We start from the raw sequence: 21,159 nt of genomic DNA on the forward strand, positions 1-21,159 counted from the left end.
CAGTGACCTTGAACCAAATTTCTAGGTTGAAGGTAAGGTCGTAACAGATCCCTGTAAAAAATCCTTTTCAAAACATTTTTTTCTCCCTGGTCCAAATTCACCCAGACTTTACCTTAAAGACTTTCTGAAGGAAAGGGGGTGTGCAGTGACCTTGAACCAAGTTTCTTCTTCAAATGTCAATGTCAGAGGTCGTAGGGGAGCTTTGTGTAAATTCTTGTCAAAATTCTGTCTCCTTGTGGTCCCATTTGTCTTATAAATACTGCCCAAAGAATGCTTGTTGGATAATTAAGATGTACAGATGTACAATGATCTTGATCTTTTTTATTAAGTCAAGAGGTTGTAAGGTCAGAGCTAATTTAACTAAATTGCTTTTTGTCAATGTTCTTTAATAAAGAGGGACTACCTTCTCAATGATGTTTACCAGTAGTAGATATTATTTTCAATCTGATTAAAATACAGATCTCTACAAAAGCTGTGCTGTGTACTTATATGTAGAGATCTGTATTTTAAACAGATTGTATTATTTTGTATATATCATTCACATTGTCATGAGTCAGGAATATTACATATCAGATTGTACATATGCAGGTTTGATTCTTGGGATTCCCATTACACTGCAATGAATATTGTTACAATTAAGGATGCTTATAACAGTTATTTTATGTTTACCAATCCCTGAAACAAATACAGTAGATTAATTTTCAGTGCAAGGGGAAAGAACCTGGGTTTTTGATCTTCCAGGGTAATGATAATTTAAGGGGAGGGAAGAAATGTGATGGTAAGATGGTCAGATCTGTTCAAATGCCATTGTCAGATACCTATATAAGTAAGTAGAGCACCTAACTAGAGATTCAGGGGGCCCAGATGATGAATCAAAGTCTAGTCCATCACTATATATTTCTCAAATCCCATTACACAAAATTGCTATTACAAGTCCTACCAAATATATATTATTTGTCAGAAACTCTGTGCTAAATGCATCAAAATGATATGTTAAAACTAAGAGAAAGAATCTAGACCTTCAACATGGCAGGAAATGGGGAAATACATGTAACTCTGGCCAAACATGTGTCAATCAAAAACTGTATTATGATAAATATCTACAATTTGTCTTGTTCTACACGTACAGTACATGCATGTATATGTAGCATTTGTGTATATTTATTTCTGTTCATTACTTCACAATGAGTATTGTAAACTCACAAGTCCTTTAAGACATTGAAATGAAAACATACAGCATTTAAGCTGGTCTATCATTTTTAATGATCTTCAAAACAAAACCAATACATTATGAATGTTGCAATACTAAAAAGGGGAAGAATTTAAAACAAAAATGTCAAACTTCAAAATCAAATAAGACGTAGTTGCATGTAGAAAAACAGGATAGAATGGTCTTACATTAAACTGCAGATGAAATTTCTTTCCTTGTCTCAATGGCTCAGGGTTATATTACAGGAAATATTTTATATTCTTAATTTTATACATAGGTTAAAAGGAACAATGTGCAATTTGTAAATCCATTTACCAGTACCGGTATATATAATTTAACACATCCTGTAGAGACTTGTAGGGAATTTTTCTGTAGTCACTATAGTAATAGTGACAGCCTTGTCAAAAGAATTTGATTGTTGAGTGAACTTAATTAATTATGTGAAAATTTCATTATGAACGTTACCAAGTACTTGCATTTCCCCTCTTATTTGAACTTATTAACCAGGAGTATTTCTGAGGTCGGTATACCAGTCTATCAATAGGTTAATTACATCAGTAAAAAAAATAGCATGAATTGACATCCCTATCAGGAATAACGAAGTGCAACCATGTTGATTATAAAAAAATACAAAACAAAATATGGCTCTATAAAGCAAAAATTTTGTTTGCACAGCTATAATGTACTATCATCATAAAAGCTAACAAAATTTTATCCATATTTCTATATGATTGGTAAACTCAATTGTGATAATAACCTTTTTTAACATATAACTGTTGAAAATGGTGTTTGAATGGCATACAGCAGTATAAACATACATACTACATTGAATACTAATAAATTATGTGTACTTTGCATACAAAAATGCTATTAAAGTATATATATTGAACATGTATTAGGGCAATATTAGGGCAATATGGCTCTGTTATTATGGTATATTTAATTATTTTATGAATGAATAATTTTACTAGTAAATATTAGCATGAATTGTACAAATAAAAACAATTACAGTAATTTTAAAATACATTACACATGTATATTGCACCACAATAACACATGTATACTTTATGTCTGAAAGCAATTTCCCTTTGCAACTGAACTTTTGACATTTTTCTATCCTATTGTGCCTATATAACTATAACTTGTAGATACATATGTACCAACTTTCTTATATTGCAGTTGTAATGCAACATAAAAAACATAGAGAACCGCATACATACACATCCTGTGTGGATGTACAAGTCATTTTAATTACCAGACTATTCCAGAGAGTTGTCAATATTATGGAGGGAAGTCAGGCACATACATCACTCCTTTGAGGGAAATTTCTTTTCCCAATTTACTCAGTTAATTTCTATCAAAGCTATCTGAAAATCAGCTGTTTGCCATCTAAGGTTGCAGACTGCTTAATTTCACAGCATATTTAAAACAAAGATTATAGATGAAATCTTATAATTCTAAGAGATATTGTCTTATAGTCTTGATTATCAGCATCTTGATGAGTGAGATATTCTCAACATCACATGTCTTTTACATACAAAGATGCATTAAAAACCCACAAATATCAATGCATAATGTCCCAATAATTAACACTGCAGCATTTGATTTTGCAATACATGTGTAGTATTGTAAAAATTGTTACTTATAACATTATGATTGATGTCACAGCTTGGTCTAGCTCTCCTTGCGAGACATAAAAGACTGTAGCAAGTCTATGGGCAGGGGGAATATGATGGTCGAGTTTTTCTCTGCGGAGATTGTGTTGAGGGTCTGTAGGTATCGGAGCTGGAGAGCGGCGGGGGCCTCTGTGAGGACCTCAGCGGCTTCTTTCAGTGACCTAGACGCCTTCTGTTCTCCCTCTGCGGCAATAACCTGGGAGATTCAGAAAAGTTTTTTTATGATAACAGCTGTTCTCTTACTCTGATATCTTACCGGTACATAAATGTCAGTATTTACACATTTCAATGACCCACAACTATATAATAATCAAACAATTATTGTACTGAATGTAAACAGAAATAATAATATATTTTTAAGTGAGTTGAAGCTGTTTTTTCCATCAATCTGATTAAACTTGTTTTACCTTGGCCCTGGCCTCTCTGGCTGCCTCTGCCTCAGCAGCCATGGCTCTCTGTAACTGCACTGGAAGCCGGACATCTTTACTGTAATAACAAACAGAAGTCATGTAAACAGAGCAATAGCAGGTGCTCTGGTTTTTTCGAACTATCATAGCTTAATCATTCAACCATCCGAAGAGATGCACATTTAAGGTTAAATTTCTATATGACAAAATAAAGCTGATCGATGTCCCTCAAAAGACAAGCTATCACACACCTGAAAGGGATATTTCTCTTTTAAAGAAGTTTTCTTTATAATAAGAAATTGACATATCAATAGCAAATGCCATAGATATACATAATTATTGTTCATGCATGGCTATATATCTATCTTGTGTTCTTGCTACCTGGAATAAATCATTGTAATTCTTGTAACTATACAAATTGATATACAATTGTAAATGTTTGCATGTTAAATTAAGCATTCTCAGATCACATTTACATGTAGTAATATCAAATTGCACCTCTGAATTATTAAAACAGTTTCTAGGATACCTGGTAATAATTTCACTTTAAATATAAACATGCATGCATGCATGCATTTAAAAAGTAATTATGGTACTGAAATATTTGATAAATCTACCAGTAGGTGTTCTCTTTAGGGATATATTAACAGACACTTGAAAATTAATAAATCATATGTTGTTAAAATTAACTCTTGTTAAATTTAAAAAAAAATATATATTTTCTTTTTAATCCATTACTGTTCAAAGAATGAACACTCCTCCAATGCAACTGGATGATATTCTTACAGAGTTGTCTTTCTTGATTAAATGATTGGTAGTTGTATACATACTCACATTTCGACACGTTCACATTTTACCCCCCAGGGGTCTGTTCCCTCATCCAGTGAACTCTACAGATACAAAGGTTGAAAGTACCAACACAAAGTCAAACCAAACATGGTCATGCAGAGTAAGGATAGAGAGAAATTCATCGTTTTTTGGGGGGTAAATTAATTCTTATAGAGTTCAATCAATTTGTGTGACAATTGCTGAATAGTTTTGGTTTTCTTGCAGAGTCCACTCAGTCTGAACCTTTCTGTAGTTGCAAAGTTTTGCTACTTTATAGCATGTTTGTAACTGCAGGATTACTTTTTAGTTCTTTTTTTTTTTGGTGTTGTACATTTTCTCTGTTTTGTTCAAGTTTGTTTTTGGCTGTGCTAGTATTTATGGCTATCATTTGAATCTTGCATATACATGTATAAGTTTATGAAAAACCTATAATGTAACCATATTTAACTATATTTCCTTAAGCTATTGTCAAATACTATAAATTGATCTATGAATCAAAAATTCAAAGAACTTTTTCTACAGTAAGGCCACATTATGCTCACCCGACCTGGTCATCATTTCCTACCCTATATACCATATGTACCGGTTTATGTAATACATGTACATTGTATATGGAATCAATGTAGCCTTTGATTATATACATGTATTACAAGAGGCAATACAGATTTCAATTCTCTAAGACGTTGCAAACATTTGAAGATATCTATACATATCATACTGGTACTTCCTTTCCACTTGAAGGGTCAGAAAAATGCAAATTTAACTTCTTCAGAGTTTTAGTGCACCACAGTACACAATATATATGCTATATAAGTACAGAACCAACAGGTGATCAGAAAAGCTTTCAATTCAGAATCATGAGGTTTTCATGTTCACAGGGTACTTTTAGTTTATTTTGAGTACAGTGATATCGCGGGTCTCTTGCCCTAAGTTGTATTTTGTTGTTGACTACATGTATTAATTGCCATAATTGTTGGAGTAGCCATTTTTTGCCCCTTAAAATTAAGTTATATTTCAGCATGTGATCCTTAATATATAATTAGTATAAAGCTTCTTGTATAGGGAATTTATAGCTACATGGATTTGGGGAAAATATAAACGAATATGTACGAAGTCCAAATAACAGTTTTCTGAACTAAATAACAGTTTATTTAATTTTAAATAGTAGCTGATTCAGATTTATTCACCTATAAGCAAATCCTGTTTTTATCGGATTTTGAAGGGCCTAAAAAGATATATTATAGCAAATTTGTCTCTGCATGAACACCATTTATAATATTCCTCGGCCTCCCTACTCTATATCATTACGGTTCCAGGTCTAAATGCTATCTATGAACTTGATCCTATCTAAATAATTTTTTTAAATTGGTACTAGTTGAGTTTAATAATCCATGATAAAATAATGAATAAAGATATAAGAAATCTGTTGATAATTAGACTCCAAGATGTGTAACTTTGATACAGGAAATTAATTAGATAAATTAGGAACAATAAATAAAGTGGTAACTGTGCAAATGCTAATCCAAATAGTGCTTCCATAGCAACTTCACATGCTTGCATTGTTGTTTAATATAGATTTGATGCAAAACTATGATCAAGCATTCAAGTACTCTATTGGATCTAGAAAGGAGAGTCTAAGTCACATTACAACAACCATCACAGCATGCTGTGTGTAAAGGTGGGGGAGAAAACTTCTTCGAGTCTTACTCACATTTCTACCCTCTCTACTCGAATACCCCAGGGATCCGTACACTCATCTAAATTACCCTGTCAACAGAATTGTTTGCAACACTCTCTTAACATATTTAGTAAGTTTTTAAAAATATATTTCCAATCAAAATGAAGACTTAAGGCCCAAGAGCCTCTAAATATGTACATTATTAATGTAAGTATAAGGGCAGTTGGTTGACCAGAGTTGCAATAGATTTAGGTTAAAATGTTTTATAAGACTTTTCTTTGCGTGGGACTGTTTAACAATCAAAATGGTGATAAACCAGCTCTCCACATTGATTGTTGTTTGCCATGCAGTGCTCATTCCTTTTAAAAAACTGTTACAGATGATGAAAAGTCAGGTCTCCTGGACTCAAACCCATGAGGACCTGTTGTGTACCCAACGATCTAACCACTAAGCCATTGAGACCTGATATATTGACTGATATTCACACCTCTTAACCTGGTGACAAAATGAAGACAAATGTCAGCAATTTTAGGCTGTCTGGCAAGATCTGTGAATTTCAGGTACATTAATTGGTAAAATCCTTATGCCTAATTTACTACCTAATGCATGTTTGCAGGGAATTTCAAACCAGACAGAAATGACAATATTGATCAGAAAATCTTTTGAATTGCATGTAATCAAACCAGGGGATCCGTAATTAAAATATTAATATTTCAATATATATGCATAACATACATGTATCTGGGTGTAAAAAGGGTTACCTACCTGCATGTAGTGACTAATTGTCTCTCTTTCTGACAGAATCTCGCTGAGATTCTTGGTCCCTAGAACATTTCTGAGTGTGGTAGCTGCAAGCAGCCGAGTGGATCTGTTGGAATCCTCCACATTTGTGATTGACATTGTAGCATTCTGGACACGGTAATACACCACCGCATCAACCGCCACTGTTACCGAGTCTTTAGTCAGGACCTATACAACATGATTTCAGTAACACCGTATGAAAGTCACACGATTACAAAAAAAAAAAAAAAGAGAGAGATAAAATAATCCAATTGTATAAAAGTCACTTGGCAGGAAAGAAAGAAGAAATAAAATAATAGAAATAAAAGAAATTAAAGAAAGAAGAGAAAATAATCCCTTTAGGTAAATAAATGCATCATAAGTTATGTCATGAAGTAATGTTCTGCAGAATGCTTTCTTTGGTGATTCAAGCGGAATATGAAGGTGGCGACTTGGCAGAAAGTGGGTTATGTAAGTTTTTTCTGCAATGATAGCTACCTTCATAGCTCGCATGAATCATCAAAGAAAGCATTTTATATTGTTTATACATTTATTTAAATCTTTCCTTTGAAATTTTTATAAATTGATTGTAAAAAGTAAGTAATTCACTAAATTACTTTAACATATACATAATAGTACGTTAGCAAAAAGAAACAGCCAAATTGTCTCCTATGGGAATTTGAGTCTGACATCATCATGATTATTTCGTGCAGTCCGTGATTTTTTTTAGGTTACTGTAAATTTTGACCGATGAATGGGTGTGTAGATTTCAGTCCTGTCAGTTTACACAGCTATTCTATAGAGCTATGAATTAACTATAATTTTCTGTTAGAAATACAGGGAATTATACTCGGTAGATGTAAATATATATAAATAATTCACAAATTTTGTTCACTATGTAAATTCATTATATCCATGAAGGGAATTGTTGAAAATGCAGTAAACCTTGATTCCTCTGAGCATATTTCATAGCATAGTTTTTGGGTCCTCAGTGTCAATATGAAAAATTATCTTGATTCCTGAATATGACACCAGTATTTGATGCATATCTCCCTGTCACGTAGAATTAAGTTATGAACACAATGAACTTTGAATTCGTGCAGAAGTTCAACACAAACTATTTGTCTGTTTAATAGATAGTTAAGTCACAGTGTGATGATTAGCAATATAAAAAAATGGTCATTATCAATTACTGAGTCAGTTGAATAAATCTATTTATTTTGTTAATAATCAAGGTGATATATCTTCTTTCTAGCTCTCTTTAAGACAAAACAAAAAATCGAAAAATATTTTTTAAAGATTTCATGCCCTATTTTCTGCAAGCTATCATCTCTAACACAAACAAGATATTTCGAATTACGAAGTCTGTTTACAATAATTCTCTTGGTACGGAGCTGCAATCGATATTGCTGGTATCTCCAAAAACTGCTAAAACACCAACAGCTAGCAAACATAAAGGCAATTCAAGCAGCTCGCTCTTTTATTTCTAGGATGGAGATATAACCTCTTTGATTTAGAAGATGATAAAATTGTCATTTAGTTAATTGCATCATAGATCATTTATTGTAGCAAAAAGTTTTTAGTCTGTTTTTGTTTTGAGTCCTTTTCAATTATTACTCAATGGTTTATTCTGGAAAAAGCATGTAATTCTCATGTGGAAATGTCAACTAAATATAATGTATTAAATTAATATCGAATATTACAATGGTAAACTGGGAACTTACCTCTTGAGGGGGAACATCAAAGGAGACGGTTCTGATATCAACTTTTGTATAAGAGTCAATGCAAGGGATGATGAAAAAAAGACCTGCAAATTATATGTAATACTAATCAGCTTTCACTGGTCTTTGTTTGATGTATCAGCTTTTCTTAATGATCAACAACAATTTAAGATATGGCAAATCTTACAGAATTCATGCCATGATCCCTCTCTGTATTCACAGAAGAGAGAGAGAGAGAGAGAGAGAGAGAGAGAGAGAGAGAGAGAGAGAGAGAGAGAGTAAATCATTTTGTTCATTATTGCTATAGTCCAAATGGAATATTGCCAAATCGTTCTTTAGAACCATATTAACAAGAGCTTGGTCTTTGGGTAGTTATGTCAAACAGCAATGTGACGTAGGCCTAGCTGGTTATTTGATTGCTTGGCACTCAGCAATTCTCTTTGAAATCAACAAGATTTGTTTTGCTTTTGAGCTAAAACTAGCTAGCAATCTGTACATTTCGCTCGAAACCATGCAGTTCATTTTTAACTTGGTTAGATGCAAGAAATAGTTACCTCCTATTTAAAGTCCAAGGTCTTGTTAAAAAAGTTCTATAGCATTGTTTCAGGTGTTTACCAATTCTAAATTTATTCTATGATTAATGATAAATTTTAAAAGAATCTGTTTATGAAGACTCTCCTACCCCCTCCCCCTTTCTCTCTCTCTCTTCTCCCATCTCAAAGTGCCTTATTGGAAAGGAAAGATTCTTTGGACCAGGAATATTTGTAGATTTATTATGATCTTGATATCTGACAAAATATATTACAGAGACATACAGACAGAGACAGAGATGGATGGATGGACAGACAGCATTCATTGACAGAAAACCAGATAGGGTAACAAGGAGAGAAATCATATTTTAGCAAAGAAGTAATGAATGGAAACAAAGACTATACACCCTGCCTGAATAAAGCTAGGAAGGGGAGAGAAATGCTTTCTTTGGTGATTCATTTGGGATATGAAGGTAGTAACATTGCAGAAATATACATAACCAGCGTTAGCGGGTTATGTAAATTTTTTCTGCAATGATCACTACCTTCTACATTCTAATTTCATTAAGCGACACTTCTTCCTCATGTATGGATCTAGAGGGGGAGATCCCCCCCCCCCGGAAAATTCAATATTATTAACTTCACACATGCAGTAAAGCGGGAGAGAGGGTCCGGATCCCAACCCCCAGAAAATTTAATTTTATTAATTTTATATACGGTAATAAAATCTCCAAAATATGTCTCAGAACCCACCCCCAACCTCCCAACAAATATAATTATCCTTGACACACCCCCCCCCCCCTCCGGAAAAGTTATGGATCTGCGCAGGCTGTTGAAAATAAATTCTAAAAAGTTCATCGTCTGCCTCTAATGTCCTTTTATACAGCTAAACGATAGAGAGCTCCACAATTTTAAAAAGGCGAAGGCGAAAGCGCGAAGATGCGAAGGTGAGAGTGCGAAGTTGCGATAGCGAAGGAGCGATATTAGTATCTCTTCTTCACCTTTGCAACTTCTCACTTTCGCCTTCGCAACTTCGCCCTCGCATCTTTGCACTTTTGCGCATTTGCCGTCGCACTTTAGCCGTCGCAACTTCGCACTCTCGCTCCTCGACCTAAAGGCGAAAGTGCGAAGGTCGAAGTGGCCCCATTGGAACACCATAATCAGTAGTCCTTTTCACAAAAACTTTTAAGTTTAATTTTTGTCTTGAGTAAAAATTTTTTGTGTCAAGGGCTACAGATCATTATTTATATGATCCGTGCTCTTTAACAATCAACGTTTTCAATAGCACAAAACAATTCCTTAATAGTAAAACACAGTTATAGCAAACACACTTATAATAAATTAATGCTTACTGAAAAGTAATTTTCATTCCCCATGACTTAATAACATGTTGTAAACTTGACGAATATAATGAATTATGCTTATAGCGAAGGAAAATCTCCGTTCCCTGGCACTTTGTCATAAGCATGTTTTACTGTACTGCGGTTAATGGTCACTGTTGGTTTATTGACTGACCTGGTCCTTTGGCACCTCCTGCAATTAGTCGACCCAGTCTAAATATAACTGCTCTCTCATACTCTTGGACTACCTAAAATGGTAAAGAAGGATAAAAAAATATTTTTCATAAAAAGTTAATTAGTATGAAAAAGTATAAATAGAATTGATATTTAATGTAATATATATACATGTATACACTTGCAAAAATAAGCAGTTATTAGCAATCAAATTGATTAACTTTTAAGGTAGAAAAACACATCATCACAAAATGGCTGACCGCTGATCGAAACAACATTTCGTTTTATTAAAAGGATTTTATGGACTGAGACATGTAACACAGTTCATAGCCGAGTGGATAACGTGTCGGACTAGTGATCCGTATATCCCGAGTTCGAATCTCGCAGGGCTTTTGTTGTTAAACTGGAATAATTATTTTAGATATTCATTTTTTATCCCCAAACTGCAAATTTTTCGCTTATTTGACATTTGTACAGTTTATTTATCATTATTTCTTTCATAATCAAAAAATTTCCTGTAAATTTGAGTGACTTTTTCCAGGTGTGTTATTCCACCTTAACACTGGTCATTTTTCAATTCATTAAAACATCAAATATATCTTTTCAGGCAGCCAAAGGATAATGGAAATATTTGATGGAGCTCAGGGCTTCAGAGCAAAATTTTGATGAGCACTTAACAACAGGGTGTCTGTCCTGTGTACGAGGTAAAGTCTTTGTTGCATTAAGGGGGATGCTATGAGTGTTACCTGCACACAGTGCATTCAGGGATGCCAGACTAATTGAGTTAGGGTAGGTTAATTGCAGATGCGTTTTTTGGTATCTAAGCATTGAACAATTAGCTGCCATGAGAGCCGTGATCATCCCACCAAAAAAATTATGCTTGAAAAATCATATACTGAGATGTGATAGCTATTATATGAATCCTGTCTGATATTCATTAAAGCCTGTGAAATTCATAAAACCTAAATAAATATGCCTTGTCCAAATGTAAGGTTTAGTGGTATCCATTAACATAGCATATGTTGAGTTGATATCAATTTAGGAGGAAAAAATGAGTGGATTTTTAAGTTTATATATATAAACTATACTGTGTTTGTAATGCTCTGTTCAAGAGAAATTAAGCCATCCAAACTCCTGCACTTATCTAAGCAGACTAAATTCTCCAGTTCTCCATTTTGCAACACCTTGGACATTATACTTTTTTCATTATCAAATCATTTCACCACTCAGAAATAGACGTATTCCTAAATATGAGTCCTTTTCCAAGCATTTCTAGTGTAATAGTCTGCATGATTGATTAAAATGTCACAGTTGTTTCGGAGATAAAAATGCAAAACATTAATGCTATGGACAACAATGATGACAACAAAAACATGCAATGACAGAAACATGTGGTGGAAACCATTTTGTTTACAGGAAAACAATATAACTTTAGCCTTCAAACAACATACAGCAGCTAGCTGTTTAAAAAAAAAAAAAAAGAATCTGCAAGATGTTTACATTCTACAAAAATTTTACTTTTGGCATCATAACGCTTAAGAAAAACAAAATGATGCAACCATTAAAAAATATCCAGTGATCTTGGGATGGGTACATGTCTGTCTGGAATAGCTTTATATTCCTCCAAACTGATGATTGGTTGATGCAATGATCAAAAGATAAATGTGATGCCTCAAGCCAAAATGAATTATTTTGGTACATGTATAACAAACACAACAGAGGAAAAATCTGTCAAAACAATTCACTTGTCTGGATTTGATACTCTATTATGTATAATCAACCTCAAATACAGTATGTTAATTCAAATACATATATTGAAGATTAGTTTGAAAAATATATGAATATCAGGTATAATGAACCATTTTAACAAGAGCTTGGACTGTTGGTAGTTGTGTCAAACAGCACTGTGACGTAGGCCTGTCTATTTCACTGCTGGCCACTCAGCCCTGGCTCTTTTGAAATCAACAAGATTTGTCTGGCTTTTGAGCTAAGACTACGCAATCGGTGTATATTTTGCTTGAAACCGGTCATTTTTAACTTGTTTTGACGCAAGAAATAGATAGCTACATCCAACTGAAAATCCAAGGTCTTGTTAAAATGGTTCTATATACATGTATAGAATAATTATGTCCAATTTCTAGTTTCTGTTATATGTAAATAAAATAAATATAAAATGTCTTTACCCTATTATTAACTAGTCCAGAGAAGAACATTATGTTCAAATTACAGGCTAATAGGTATTATATAATGATTGATTTTAGAGCCCTTATGATCAATTAAGTCATGCTGCTATATATTGCAATGAATATTCATACCAGCAGGATGCTAAAACAATCTATGATAAAGATCAAATATCAATATAGATTACCTTAATACACAGGCAGAGTGAGAATGGGAAAGTCAGAGCTATAACCACTAGGGACAGGAACCACAGAATGTACCCACAACACCCCACGTCCCCGCCATCCCGGGGGTTAGAGTCATCATTGGCACCTGAATAGAAGTCACACATACCAGATAAATCACAGGAAATCACACAATGGTATAAATGAATCAAAGGGAATCTTATTACATAATGCGTACTTAAAGCAGTCTTCAAAGTAAATACACAGCATGTGCATATGCACATGTCCTCAGATAACAGAATGTTCTTTTGTATGTACAATCATTCACAATACATATATTATGCTAGATATAATGAAACATGAAATATTGTAAAGATTGGATCATATCTTCTAAACACTCTAGTCTCCAATCATTTCCTACTGCAACATATTCATATTACCGGTAATTGTATGTATAATCTACAGTACATCACTCCTTAAAACACAAAGTAAACATGAGAAATTTACAGAAACTTACAGTCTTTGGCATAATCCAAAGATGTTGCTTGTTGGTTTGGTTCTCCCATGCTTTCTAAGAATTCTGAATCACTTAAATTAGATCACGGATCAATACCCTATATCAGGGAGGACACACTCTATATAACACAGCCTCTTGTTACGATGTGATAGATTTAATCAAAACCAACCCATAGCATGATGTAATGAAACAGCAAAGATAACTTGCTTTTCTCTCCCTCTATGACTACAGCTGCTGGTTCATGCAGAGACAGAGAGCTTGCAGAGAACATTAGCTTGGGATATGGGGGATCACAATTAGTTCTCTCTCCTTAGATTCCCGTCATTAGCCACTCAGGTTTTTCACCATCATCCACTCAGGTTTTGCCCAAGTTTGTAATGGCAACTTTCCTGGAATATTTACTTTGGGACTTTAACCTCAACTGTCAATAACTAACTTGCATGAAAAATGGAAATCAGTCTGAGTCTTCCTATATGAAAGATCAATTTTATTCAAAACTCAAGGGACAGAGACATGAGTTGATTAATGGTGATAAAATCACCTAAACCATCCATTATAGGCATCCATTAGTGAGAATTGATGCAGTAGCATCACACCTTTGCTCCACTGATTTCTCAACCCTATGTACGGTAATTTTAACCATCCATCCATATATCCTGCTCCTCAGTTGAAGCTTGTTTTGCCCTCTCATCATCAATTAACTGGACAGTGCTTTATTAATTTAGTTCTGATCATGCACGTATGTATTCCTTAAATAATTCTGTGTCCTACATGTACATAGAAAGAAATTGATAAAATTAATGGTGCTGGTATATATATATGTACATTAGCTTTGAATTTGCATACTTTTAGAAAAATAAATGAATACGATGTTGATATCTATACTACTATATTATAATAATAGACTCGAATTTTTCGGCTTTAATAACGTACGATAAATCGGAAGAGTGCTGTCTTTTGTTTTATATATTTTAAACATCATTGGTACTTGAAGATTACCAATTTGTTTTTATTTTTTCTCAATCAAGCTTCGTTAATTAATAATCAACGAAAATCCCTAATAAAATTCTGGAAATCATCGGAATTTTTTGGATTTGACAATTATTAGTTTGGTTATGCAAATGTCGACAATATACATTGTACGGTGTTTGGATCGATGTATCTATTTTGTAAATGCCCGTTATCATATGCAATGTCAACCCATGCATGAGAGGGTCAAAGTCTAGTTTTATCTAAAAGAAGAAAGAATCATTATTTAGCTTTTATGGAGATATAGAAATGGGTGGGTCATGTGGGCAAATCCCTTATAGCCAGTATTGTATAAGTTCTTACATGTAAGAGTTATCTTCCTTGATACAATTTTTTCACATCATCATATGCATGCAGTTTTTGAGTTGGAAGACCTGCAGCACAGTTTACATGGTAGCTAGATGTCCAGGAGTGGAGATGAAGATTCTAAATTAATTGTAACCAGTTAGATTCTGGTATTACCACGTAATAATTTAAAATGCACATTTATGGATCCTTCACAGGTTTGAATTAATTACACTCAGGTGACTGTTAATGGCCATTTGGGCTTTCTTGGATTTGATCACACCCCGACCAAAATTATCACCTCATAATACTCAAAGAATGATGCCTTATTCCTTATATAAGTAATACATTTAAAAGTACCTTTGTTCAATGCACTGAATGAAGAAAACCTAACATAATATGTATTCTAGATGACATGACGCATGTATTATTTTTTGCTTTTTGAGATTAATTCACAGTAAATGCATCCTATATATTGCCCAAAATTTAATCAAAGTTGTTTTAACACTCCATGTATTGATAAATCATCAAACGTTTAAAAGTCGCAGGTGAATTTTATATCCTATATAATTTCCGATCAAGGCAACACAGGTGAACCAGAGAGAACCTTTAAATGTTTGGATTATATATACATTTTTCCATTGCTTAGAGATTATAAGGAATTGTCTGTGTTTTGACATTTAAGAGTTGAAGTTTTTAACTGACCAAAATAATTCAACATACTGTTAGTATGGTGCAGTGACATCTGGTAAGTTTAATTTCATACATGGTTCTGTAGTAGCAGACCATTTTCACTCAGTTTATTTTGAAAAGATGAATATTTACTGTACATGTACTTGCATGATTAACTTTTCAAGTTGAACTGTTTCAACAACATTCAGATTCTGTCTATGGGGGGAGGGGGGTATAGAATAATTCATTTTCCTGAATATTACAAGGAATTACACTTTACACTGGAGTGTAGATTAAAACTTTCTCAGCTTAGTTTTAAATAATTTAATCCCTGTATTAACAATTATATATGTATTTCAGAAAATGTTCCAGCATGGGAACGTCTGAAGGAGAATAGATAGTTTGAAATGGATGAGAATGACTCCATACAACCTACTCTTGACTCTGGATATCTCCAGTCTGATTCACAAAATGGAGACACAGGTTTCTCTCAAGACAATGATGTGGCAGTGAGTCATGACAGACTGATAGACACAGCCCAAGACAATGAATCCAGACAAGCAGACGACAGTGTCAAGTCAGAGCCTGATACAAAGTCAGGAGCAGACGACAGTGTCAAGTTAACAGCAGACGACACTGATGGAGACACAGTGAGAAAGGATGACACAAACATGGATTATGTCACTGAGACAAGAGATGCTAGCGCCACCGATGAAGTCAGTGCATCTCTTGAAGAAAACTCAAAATCCAAAAAGAAAAGCAAAACCAAGGTATTCAATGCTTACATTATTATATACTTATTAGGTTTGTTACTGACTGTGTACAGAAGTTTGTGGGGCCGGTAAAGTCCATAGAAGGCGAGGCGGAGCCGAGCCTTCTATGGACTTTACTGATCCCACAAATGTCTTTAAACAGTCAGTAACAAACCTAATAAGTGTTTTGTTTTGTAGAGGACCTAAAGTTTTATATGTAAACAAAAGATGAATACATAACATTAAAATTTATAGCTTAATTCTCTAATTTTTTACCTTCCTCATCAGTACTAGTCGTCTGTCCAAATCTGGATACCATATTGTAGGATCATAATATTACGTCACGGGCAAAGGGGGGTCACTCTAAATATTTTGGGGCTTAAAAATCAAAGGTATGGTTGAACATTTGTGTAAAAAATCAGCTTAAATAACATTACATCCGCCATGTTGCCATATAAATTTTGACGCTCGCCGTGTAAAGAAATTTATAAGGCAATCACATGACGCTATTCATCCAATGACGTCGAGACATTCTAGTCCGAGGCAAAACAATTTCATTTGCAATGTGAAAAGTTTGATTGATTGGTTAAATTTAAGTGTTTCCAGAACCACAACCAATATCTTAAATTGTTATATTCTTCAGAAGAAGAAGAAGAGGAGGAAAAGAGATGAAACAGGTGAACCTGAGTCAAATTTAAATGTGAGTTTGGTCTTCATTCTATTCACATATTTTTTCTTCTTTTATTACTTTTTACCCCTTTACAAATTGGGTCAAAAGAGTATCACTCAAGCAATGCTCATTGGAATAGTGTACTGTAGCCATGAACAGAGTTTCTGGATCCAAGGTCAGCATCATATCCAGTTTCTGTATCAAATCTTTGTCCATAGAATATTACATGCTTGTTGGCCGACACCAATCTGGCTCTTACTTCATGTTGTGATGGTCAAACTAGATCAAATACCAGTGCCATATAGCTCAGTTGGTAGAGCACCAGGCTAGAGATTCAAGGGGTCGGATTCGAATCCCAGTCTGGTCCATTATTATTTCTCCCATCCCATTACATTTGTTGCCCCAACCAACCCCTGGAACTGACAAGTGAACTCCTGCCAAGGGAAGGGCCTGGGGTGATCTTTGAGGGTGAAGATCTTCAAGGGGGGAGGAATGTGATGGTCAGACTGGATTGAATACCGCTGCCAGATAGCTCAGTTGGTAGAGCACCTGACTAGAATATTCAGGGGCTCTGGGTTTGAACCTTGGTCTTGTCTGTCATTATTTCTAACATCCCATAACAATGCAAAATGAGCCTGTTTAAGCAGTGTATTTTCCATCTCCTTTTTTTTTAAGTACTATTACCTGGTTTATAATACAATCCAAGTCAGCATATGTGTGAAGGTAAAGGGAATGTGACCTATGCCAAAGGTGAAGTTCAAGTTGGTTCTTTATAAGTTACTTAATTTCATCCTAAAGCTCCTTGCTTAATGCAGGTCTTTTGTAATGGTCACCGTCTCTCTGGTTCTTATATTCAAATTAAGGTACCTTATGATTATCAGTATTTAATGTAGAGGTTAAAAACGTATATTTTTATGAGAGACTGTGGGTCATCTAAGAAACATTTTTTAAACTGCATCATTTTCCTCATCTTTTTTTGGAAACAGAAACCCAAATTTTCATTGTGTTTACCTTATTAAGTTTTTATACACTTTCTGGTACTTAATTGGCAGAGCTACAATGTGTTACTTTTTTAATGTCATGAAAAGAATTGAAGATTTGAGAATGTTTCAGATGAAATGAAAATACCACATTGAAAGCATTTGCAGAACAGAATGAAGTTTTAAAAAACATCACTCAGTTGTATTGAAAATATTAAAATTGTGAAACACTTTCCATCTGATGTACTGCACATTGTATAAATTTTGGTAATGATCTCTTCTCTCAAATTTTGCTATCAAGTTTATGCTTATATATACTTGGAGTATATAGAATCTCATTTTAAAAAAAATTATTTATTACCATCATACTTTAAAAAATTGAATATTATTTTTATTTTTGAAGGAGGAGGAATTCGAACTAGCAGCGGTGAAGACTGACCATGCCCTTGGAACGAGGGAAGATGACCCTATCATTGCTCCCATAGATCTGGGTCGTAGGAAAGAGGAGGAACAGAGGATTAAAATGTCATGGGTATGTCACCCCCTTATATTAGGTCATTCTCTTTTATGAGATTGATAATCAAAGAATTTCATAATGTTCATTATTATCACATCAATCTCTTGATGAAATGAAATCATACAGAGAAGTAGATAGATACCATATATTATAGTTCTCTCAAAATGAGAGATATTTCTCTAGTAGAGACATGTAATGGTGAAGATATCAAACTTGAGAGATTCTTAAGTCTATGCTGCTGAAATAATTCACAATCATAAAAACAATGAACATTTACATAACTATGATGCATAAAAGATACTGATTGAAAAAGTTAAGGCGCAATCATATGCTTTAAGATTACAAATAGTTTTCTGTACAAAAAAAACCCCTGCAAACATATATAGCTTGAATGATCATATAAGCCTACCCAAATTTTAATGGACTAATTCATATTTTATTTTGCACTCCTTTAAATACTCATTCTGTCCCTTAATCTATTAATTAGTTTTTTAGACTTTGTCTGTAATTACTTATGTTTCTAGTAACAAGGCAGATTTTTTTTTATTGGTGACTAGCAAATCAAGTTTCAATTTTCATCAAAGTTATTGCCCTTGGACTATTCATTCACCATTTTATGGACATTTTTTGCCATGCACATATTAAGCTGATTTTCTTGTATGTGTCTGTATATTGAGTTGATTTTTTGTATGTGTCTGTATATTGAGTTGATATTTTGTATGTCTGTATATCGATATCTTACAGGACAAGTCTTGTATCTATGATCAGAGGTACTTCCTCCAATGTTTTTGTCAGTGAAATCCAGTATATATGTACCTCATAACAATGGTATCTTTGCAAGATGCCTTAGAGTCATAATTAAGAATATTTTTAAAAAATGCACAAATTGTCACAGTTTTGCATCAAATTCAAATTTAGGTACCCCCTTATTATCCTACATATGTTTCACTCAAATTGAAACAGTATTTTAGATTTAAGAAATTAAAATGTTGTGTGACGGTCAGACGGGTTGGAATACCGGCGCCAGATAGCTCAGTTGGTAGAGCACCTGACTAGAGATTCAGGGGGCCCGGGTTCGAATCCCGGTCTGGTCCGTCATCATTTCTCCCATCCCGTTACAGTTGTTAAAAGTGTTGATAGATATCAGTGATATTATACTAATTCAGGAGACCTAAATTAAAAACAGAGTTAGAAATCATGATCCCCATTATGTCCCCCCCCCCCCAGCAAATACATACATGAATTATAGGTACATGCATGTTTATGTACTCTCACATATATGAACTGGACAATTCAAATGCATGCATCATGTTATAATTACCCCTTGAGCTCATAATCAGATTCTCATTCCCAAAACGTCCATATTTTTGAGACGAAACTTGCTTTTCTCCTGTGGAGGAGGCCATTAGGTCATTGAATTAATTCTAATCAGCTGATTCAAAATCACAAGTTTCTTTTTTCCGTATACTATATATGGGATGTATACATACATATGGGAAATTCCCACTTATTTGATAGTCTACTTTTCATCTATCTGATAACAAGCACATGATCAAACATATAATAGATAAGCAAGTTAAGTGACATACCGGTACTTTAATAATTTTAATTATCTGTGTCAGTGAGATTATCTAAGTCATTGAGTATCTCACAGTTTTCAATACATTATATTTACATTTTCCAGTGTCTTTGCCAGCTGTGATTACACTACGTATCGATTTTGTACTATATAACCCATAATACAAATGACGCCAAATCGAGGCGCCAGCGGGATTTGCTTATTAAGATTTAAATATATAATCGTACGATGGCTTAAAATTTTATAAATATAAATGATAAGGAATCATTCTTTGAATATTATGAGATGATAATTTCGGTTGGGGTGTGATCAAATCTATCATAAAGCCCTTTCACTGTTTGAGCTTTATTGGATTTGATCATGCCCTGACCGAAATTATCACCTCATAATACTCAAAGAATGATTCCTTATTCCTTATATATAAAAACAGTGTTGAAAATTGAATGGCTCTGATGAATCTTCACTGAAAGAACACAAGGTGAAATTCAAACTTATCTGCAATGCATTTTTGAAAAGTACCTTAAGTTTGCACTTTGAATTAATATTGATTTCATAGATTTTCATCAATCTACTACATGTTCAAATGTTTAACAGGTAAATAAACTTGATCTTTTGTAACATGTTCCCATAAGATAAAAGAAACAAAGAAGATTTTTGATTAAGTCTTTTAGCATAAAAATTAGATGAGTTTCACAAAAAAAGAAAAGAAATGGTAATACATGTACCAGTAAAATTTCTCTCTCTCTCTCTCTCTCTCTCTCTTGCTTTAGTACTGAGATCCATATTTTACTTACCTGCACACATTCTGTGTAATTTCTAATTTCTTGTAAATAGCAGTTATTATTAGCAAAAAAACAAAACAAACAATGAAATAACGATTATAATCCTATCCCAGAAAAAGTATGCACTATAAAGAAATCAGAGCTACATAATTCCATTAAGCTGCACAGCAATATCAAAACATGATTATCCTTACATTCATATACATTGGAACTGCCACAAAATGGCTCTTCATTCAGATCCACATCAAACAGAAGTGGTATTTCCCTAATTGATGGATTAACGGTAGTCTCAACAAACTAACTGGCAGTGCCAAATCACACTTTACCAGACAAACAAGATGCACCAAGAGCTACAATATTGCTTTAGACATACTGTATATCAAGGACTACTTCTCTTTTCACGGATCTATTTTCAGTTGATTGGGTCTAATATCACCATTCATTAATTTCAATCTTAATGGTACACAATATATTATGATTATCACCTACCTGCCTCAGGTTCTTAGCTTACCTTCTTCATTGCTAGCCACCAGTCTAAACTCTCTCCCCACCATTTTTATTTGGGTATATCAATGATGTCTCATCCAGGCATACACCGTGATAATGGCAGGCCTTTAGTTCTAAATAAGTCCTTATATTCCCAGACACACGTTAGCTGACATCAGAATATCAACATTGTCATCAGAT

General features: G+C 33.8%; 2 protein-coding genes across 13 annotated transcripts in view; one reads left to right on the forward strand and one right to left on the reverse strand.

The window, feature by feature from the left end:
• Positions 1-21,159, forward strand: part of LOC105320779 (band 7 protein AGAP004871) — a 37,233-nt gene that overhangs the window by 3,122 nt on the left and 12,952 nt on the right. For 4 of the 7 annotated variants that reach the window (XM_066075259.1, XM_066075260.1, XM_066075258.1 and 1 more), the window contains exons 2-7: positions 6,179-6,359; positions 9,108-9,175; positions 10,952-11,048; positions 15,553-15,962; positions 16,588-16,644; positions 17,998-18,126. In XM_066075259.1, the coding sequence (XP_065931331.1) occupies positions 15,600-15,962; positions 16,588-16,644; positions 17,998-18,126 (549 nt within the window). In that variant the 5' untranslated portion in view covers positions 6,179-6,359; positions 9,108-9,175; positions 10,952-11,048; positions 15,553-15,599. Of the gene's footprint in view, positions 1-6,178; positions 6,360-9,107; positions 9,176-10,951; positions 11,049-12,742; positions 12,887-15,131; positions 15,269-15,552; positions 15,963-16,587; positions 16,645-17,997; positions 18,127-21,159 lie in introns of those variants that run through there. The other 3 variants (XM_066075261.1, XM_034448229.2, XM_066075263.1) reach the window with 3 other exon arrangements.
• Positions 1,240-21,119, reverse strand: LOC105320778 (band 7 protein AAEL010189). Of its 6 annotated transcripts, none has more exons than XM_011418843.4 (8): positions 20,984-21,119; positions 12,713-12,837; positions 10,346-10,418; positions 8,304-8,386; positions 6,565-6,768; positions 4,128-4,183; positions 3,294-3,372; positions 1,240-3,082 (listed from the first exon to the last, which is right to left on the reverse strand). In XM_011418843.4, exons 1-8 carry the CDS (start codon positions 21,024-21,026, stop codon positions 2,885-2,887), a joined length of 861 nt encoding a protein of 286 aa, XP_011417145.3. In that variant the 5' UTR covers positions 21,027-21,119; the 3' UTR covers positions 1,240-2,884. The 6 variants fall into 6 exon arrangements, with proteins under 6 accessions (XP_011417145.3, XP_065931340.1, XP_011417142.3 ...); XM_066075268.1 differs by lacking the exon at positions 20,984-21,119 and adding an exon at positions 20,485-20,509; XM_011418840.4 differs by lacking the exons at positions 4,128-4,183; positions 20,984-21,119 and adding exons at positions 5,833-5,888; positions 19,433-19,586.

This window comes from Magallana gigas, chromosome 2, assembly GCF_963853765.1.
Source record: "Magallana gigas chromosome 2, xbMagGiga1.1, whole genome shotgun sequence".
NCBI lineage: Eukaryota > Metazoa > Mollusca > Bivalvia > Ostreida > Ostreidae > Magallana > Magallana gigas.

Coding starts and splice junctions, on each gene's coding strand:
- LOC105320778 (XM_011418840.4), bottom strand. CDS start 19,517: ATGGCCTCCTCCACAGGAGAAAAGCAAGTTTCGTCTCAAAAATATGGA. Junction 8,387..10,345: donor AGGAGGTGCCAAAGGACCAG/GTCAGTCAATAA, acceptor TATAATTTGCAG/GTCTTTTTTTCATCATCCCT. Junction 3,083..3,293: donor CCAGAGAGGCCAGGGCCAAG/GTAAAACAAGTT, acceptor TGAATCTCCCAG/GTTATTGCCGCAGAGGGAGA.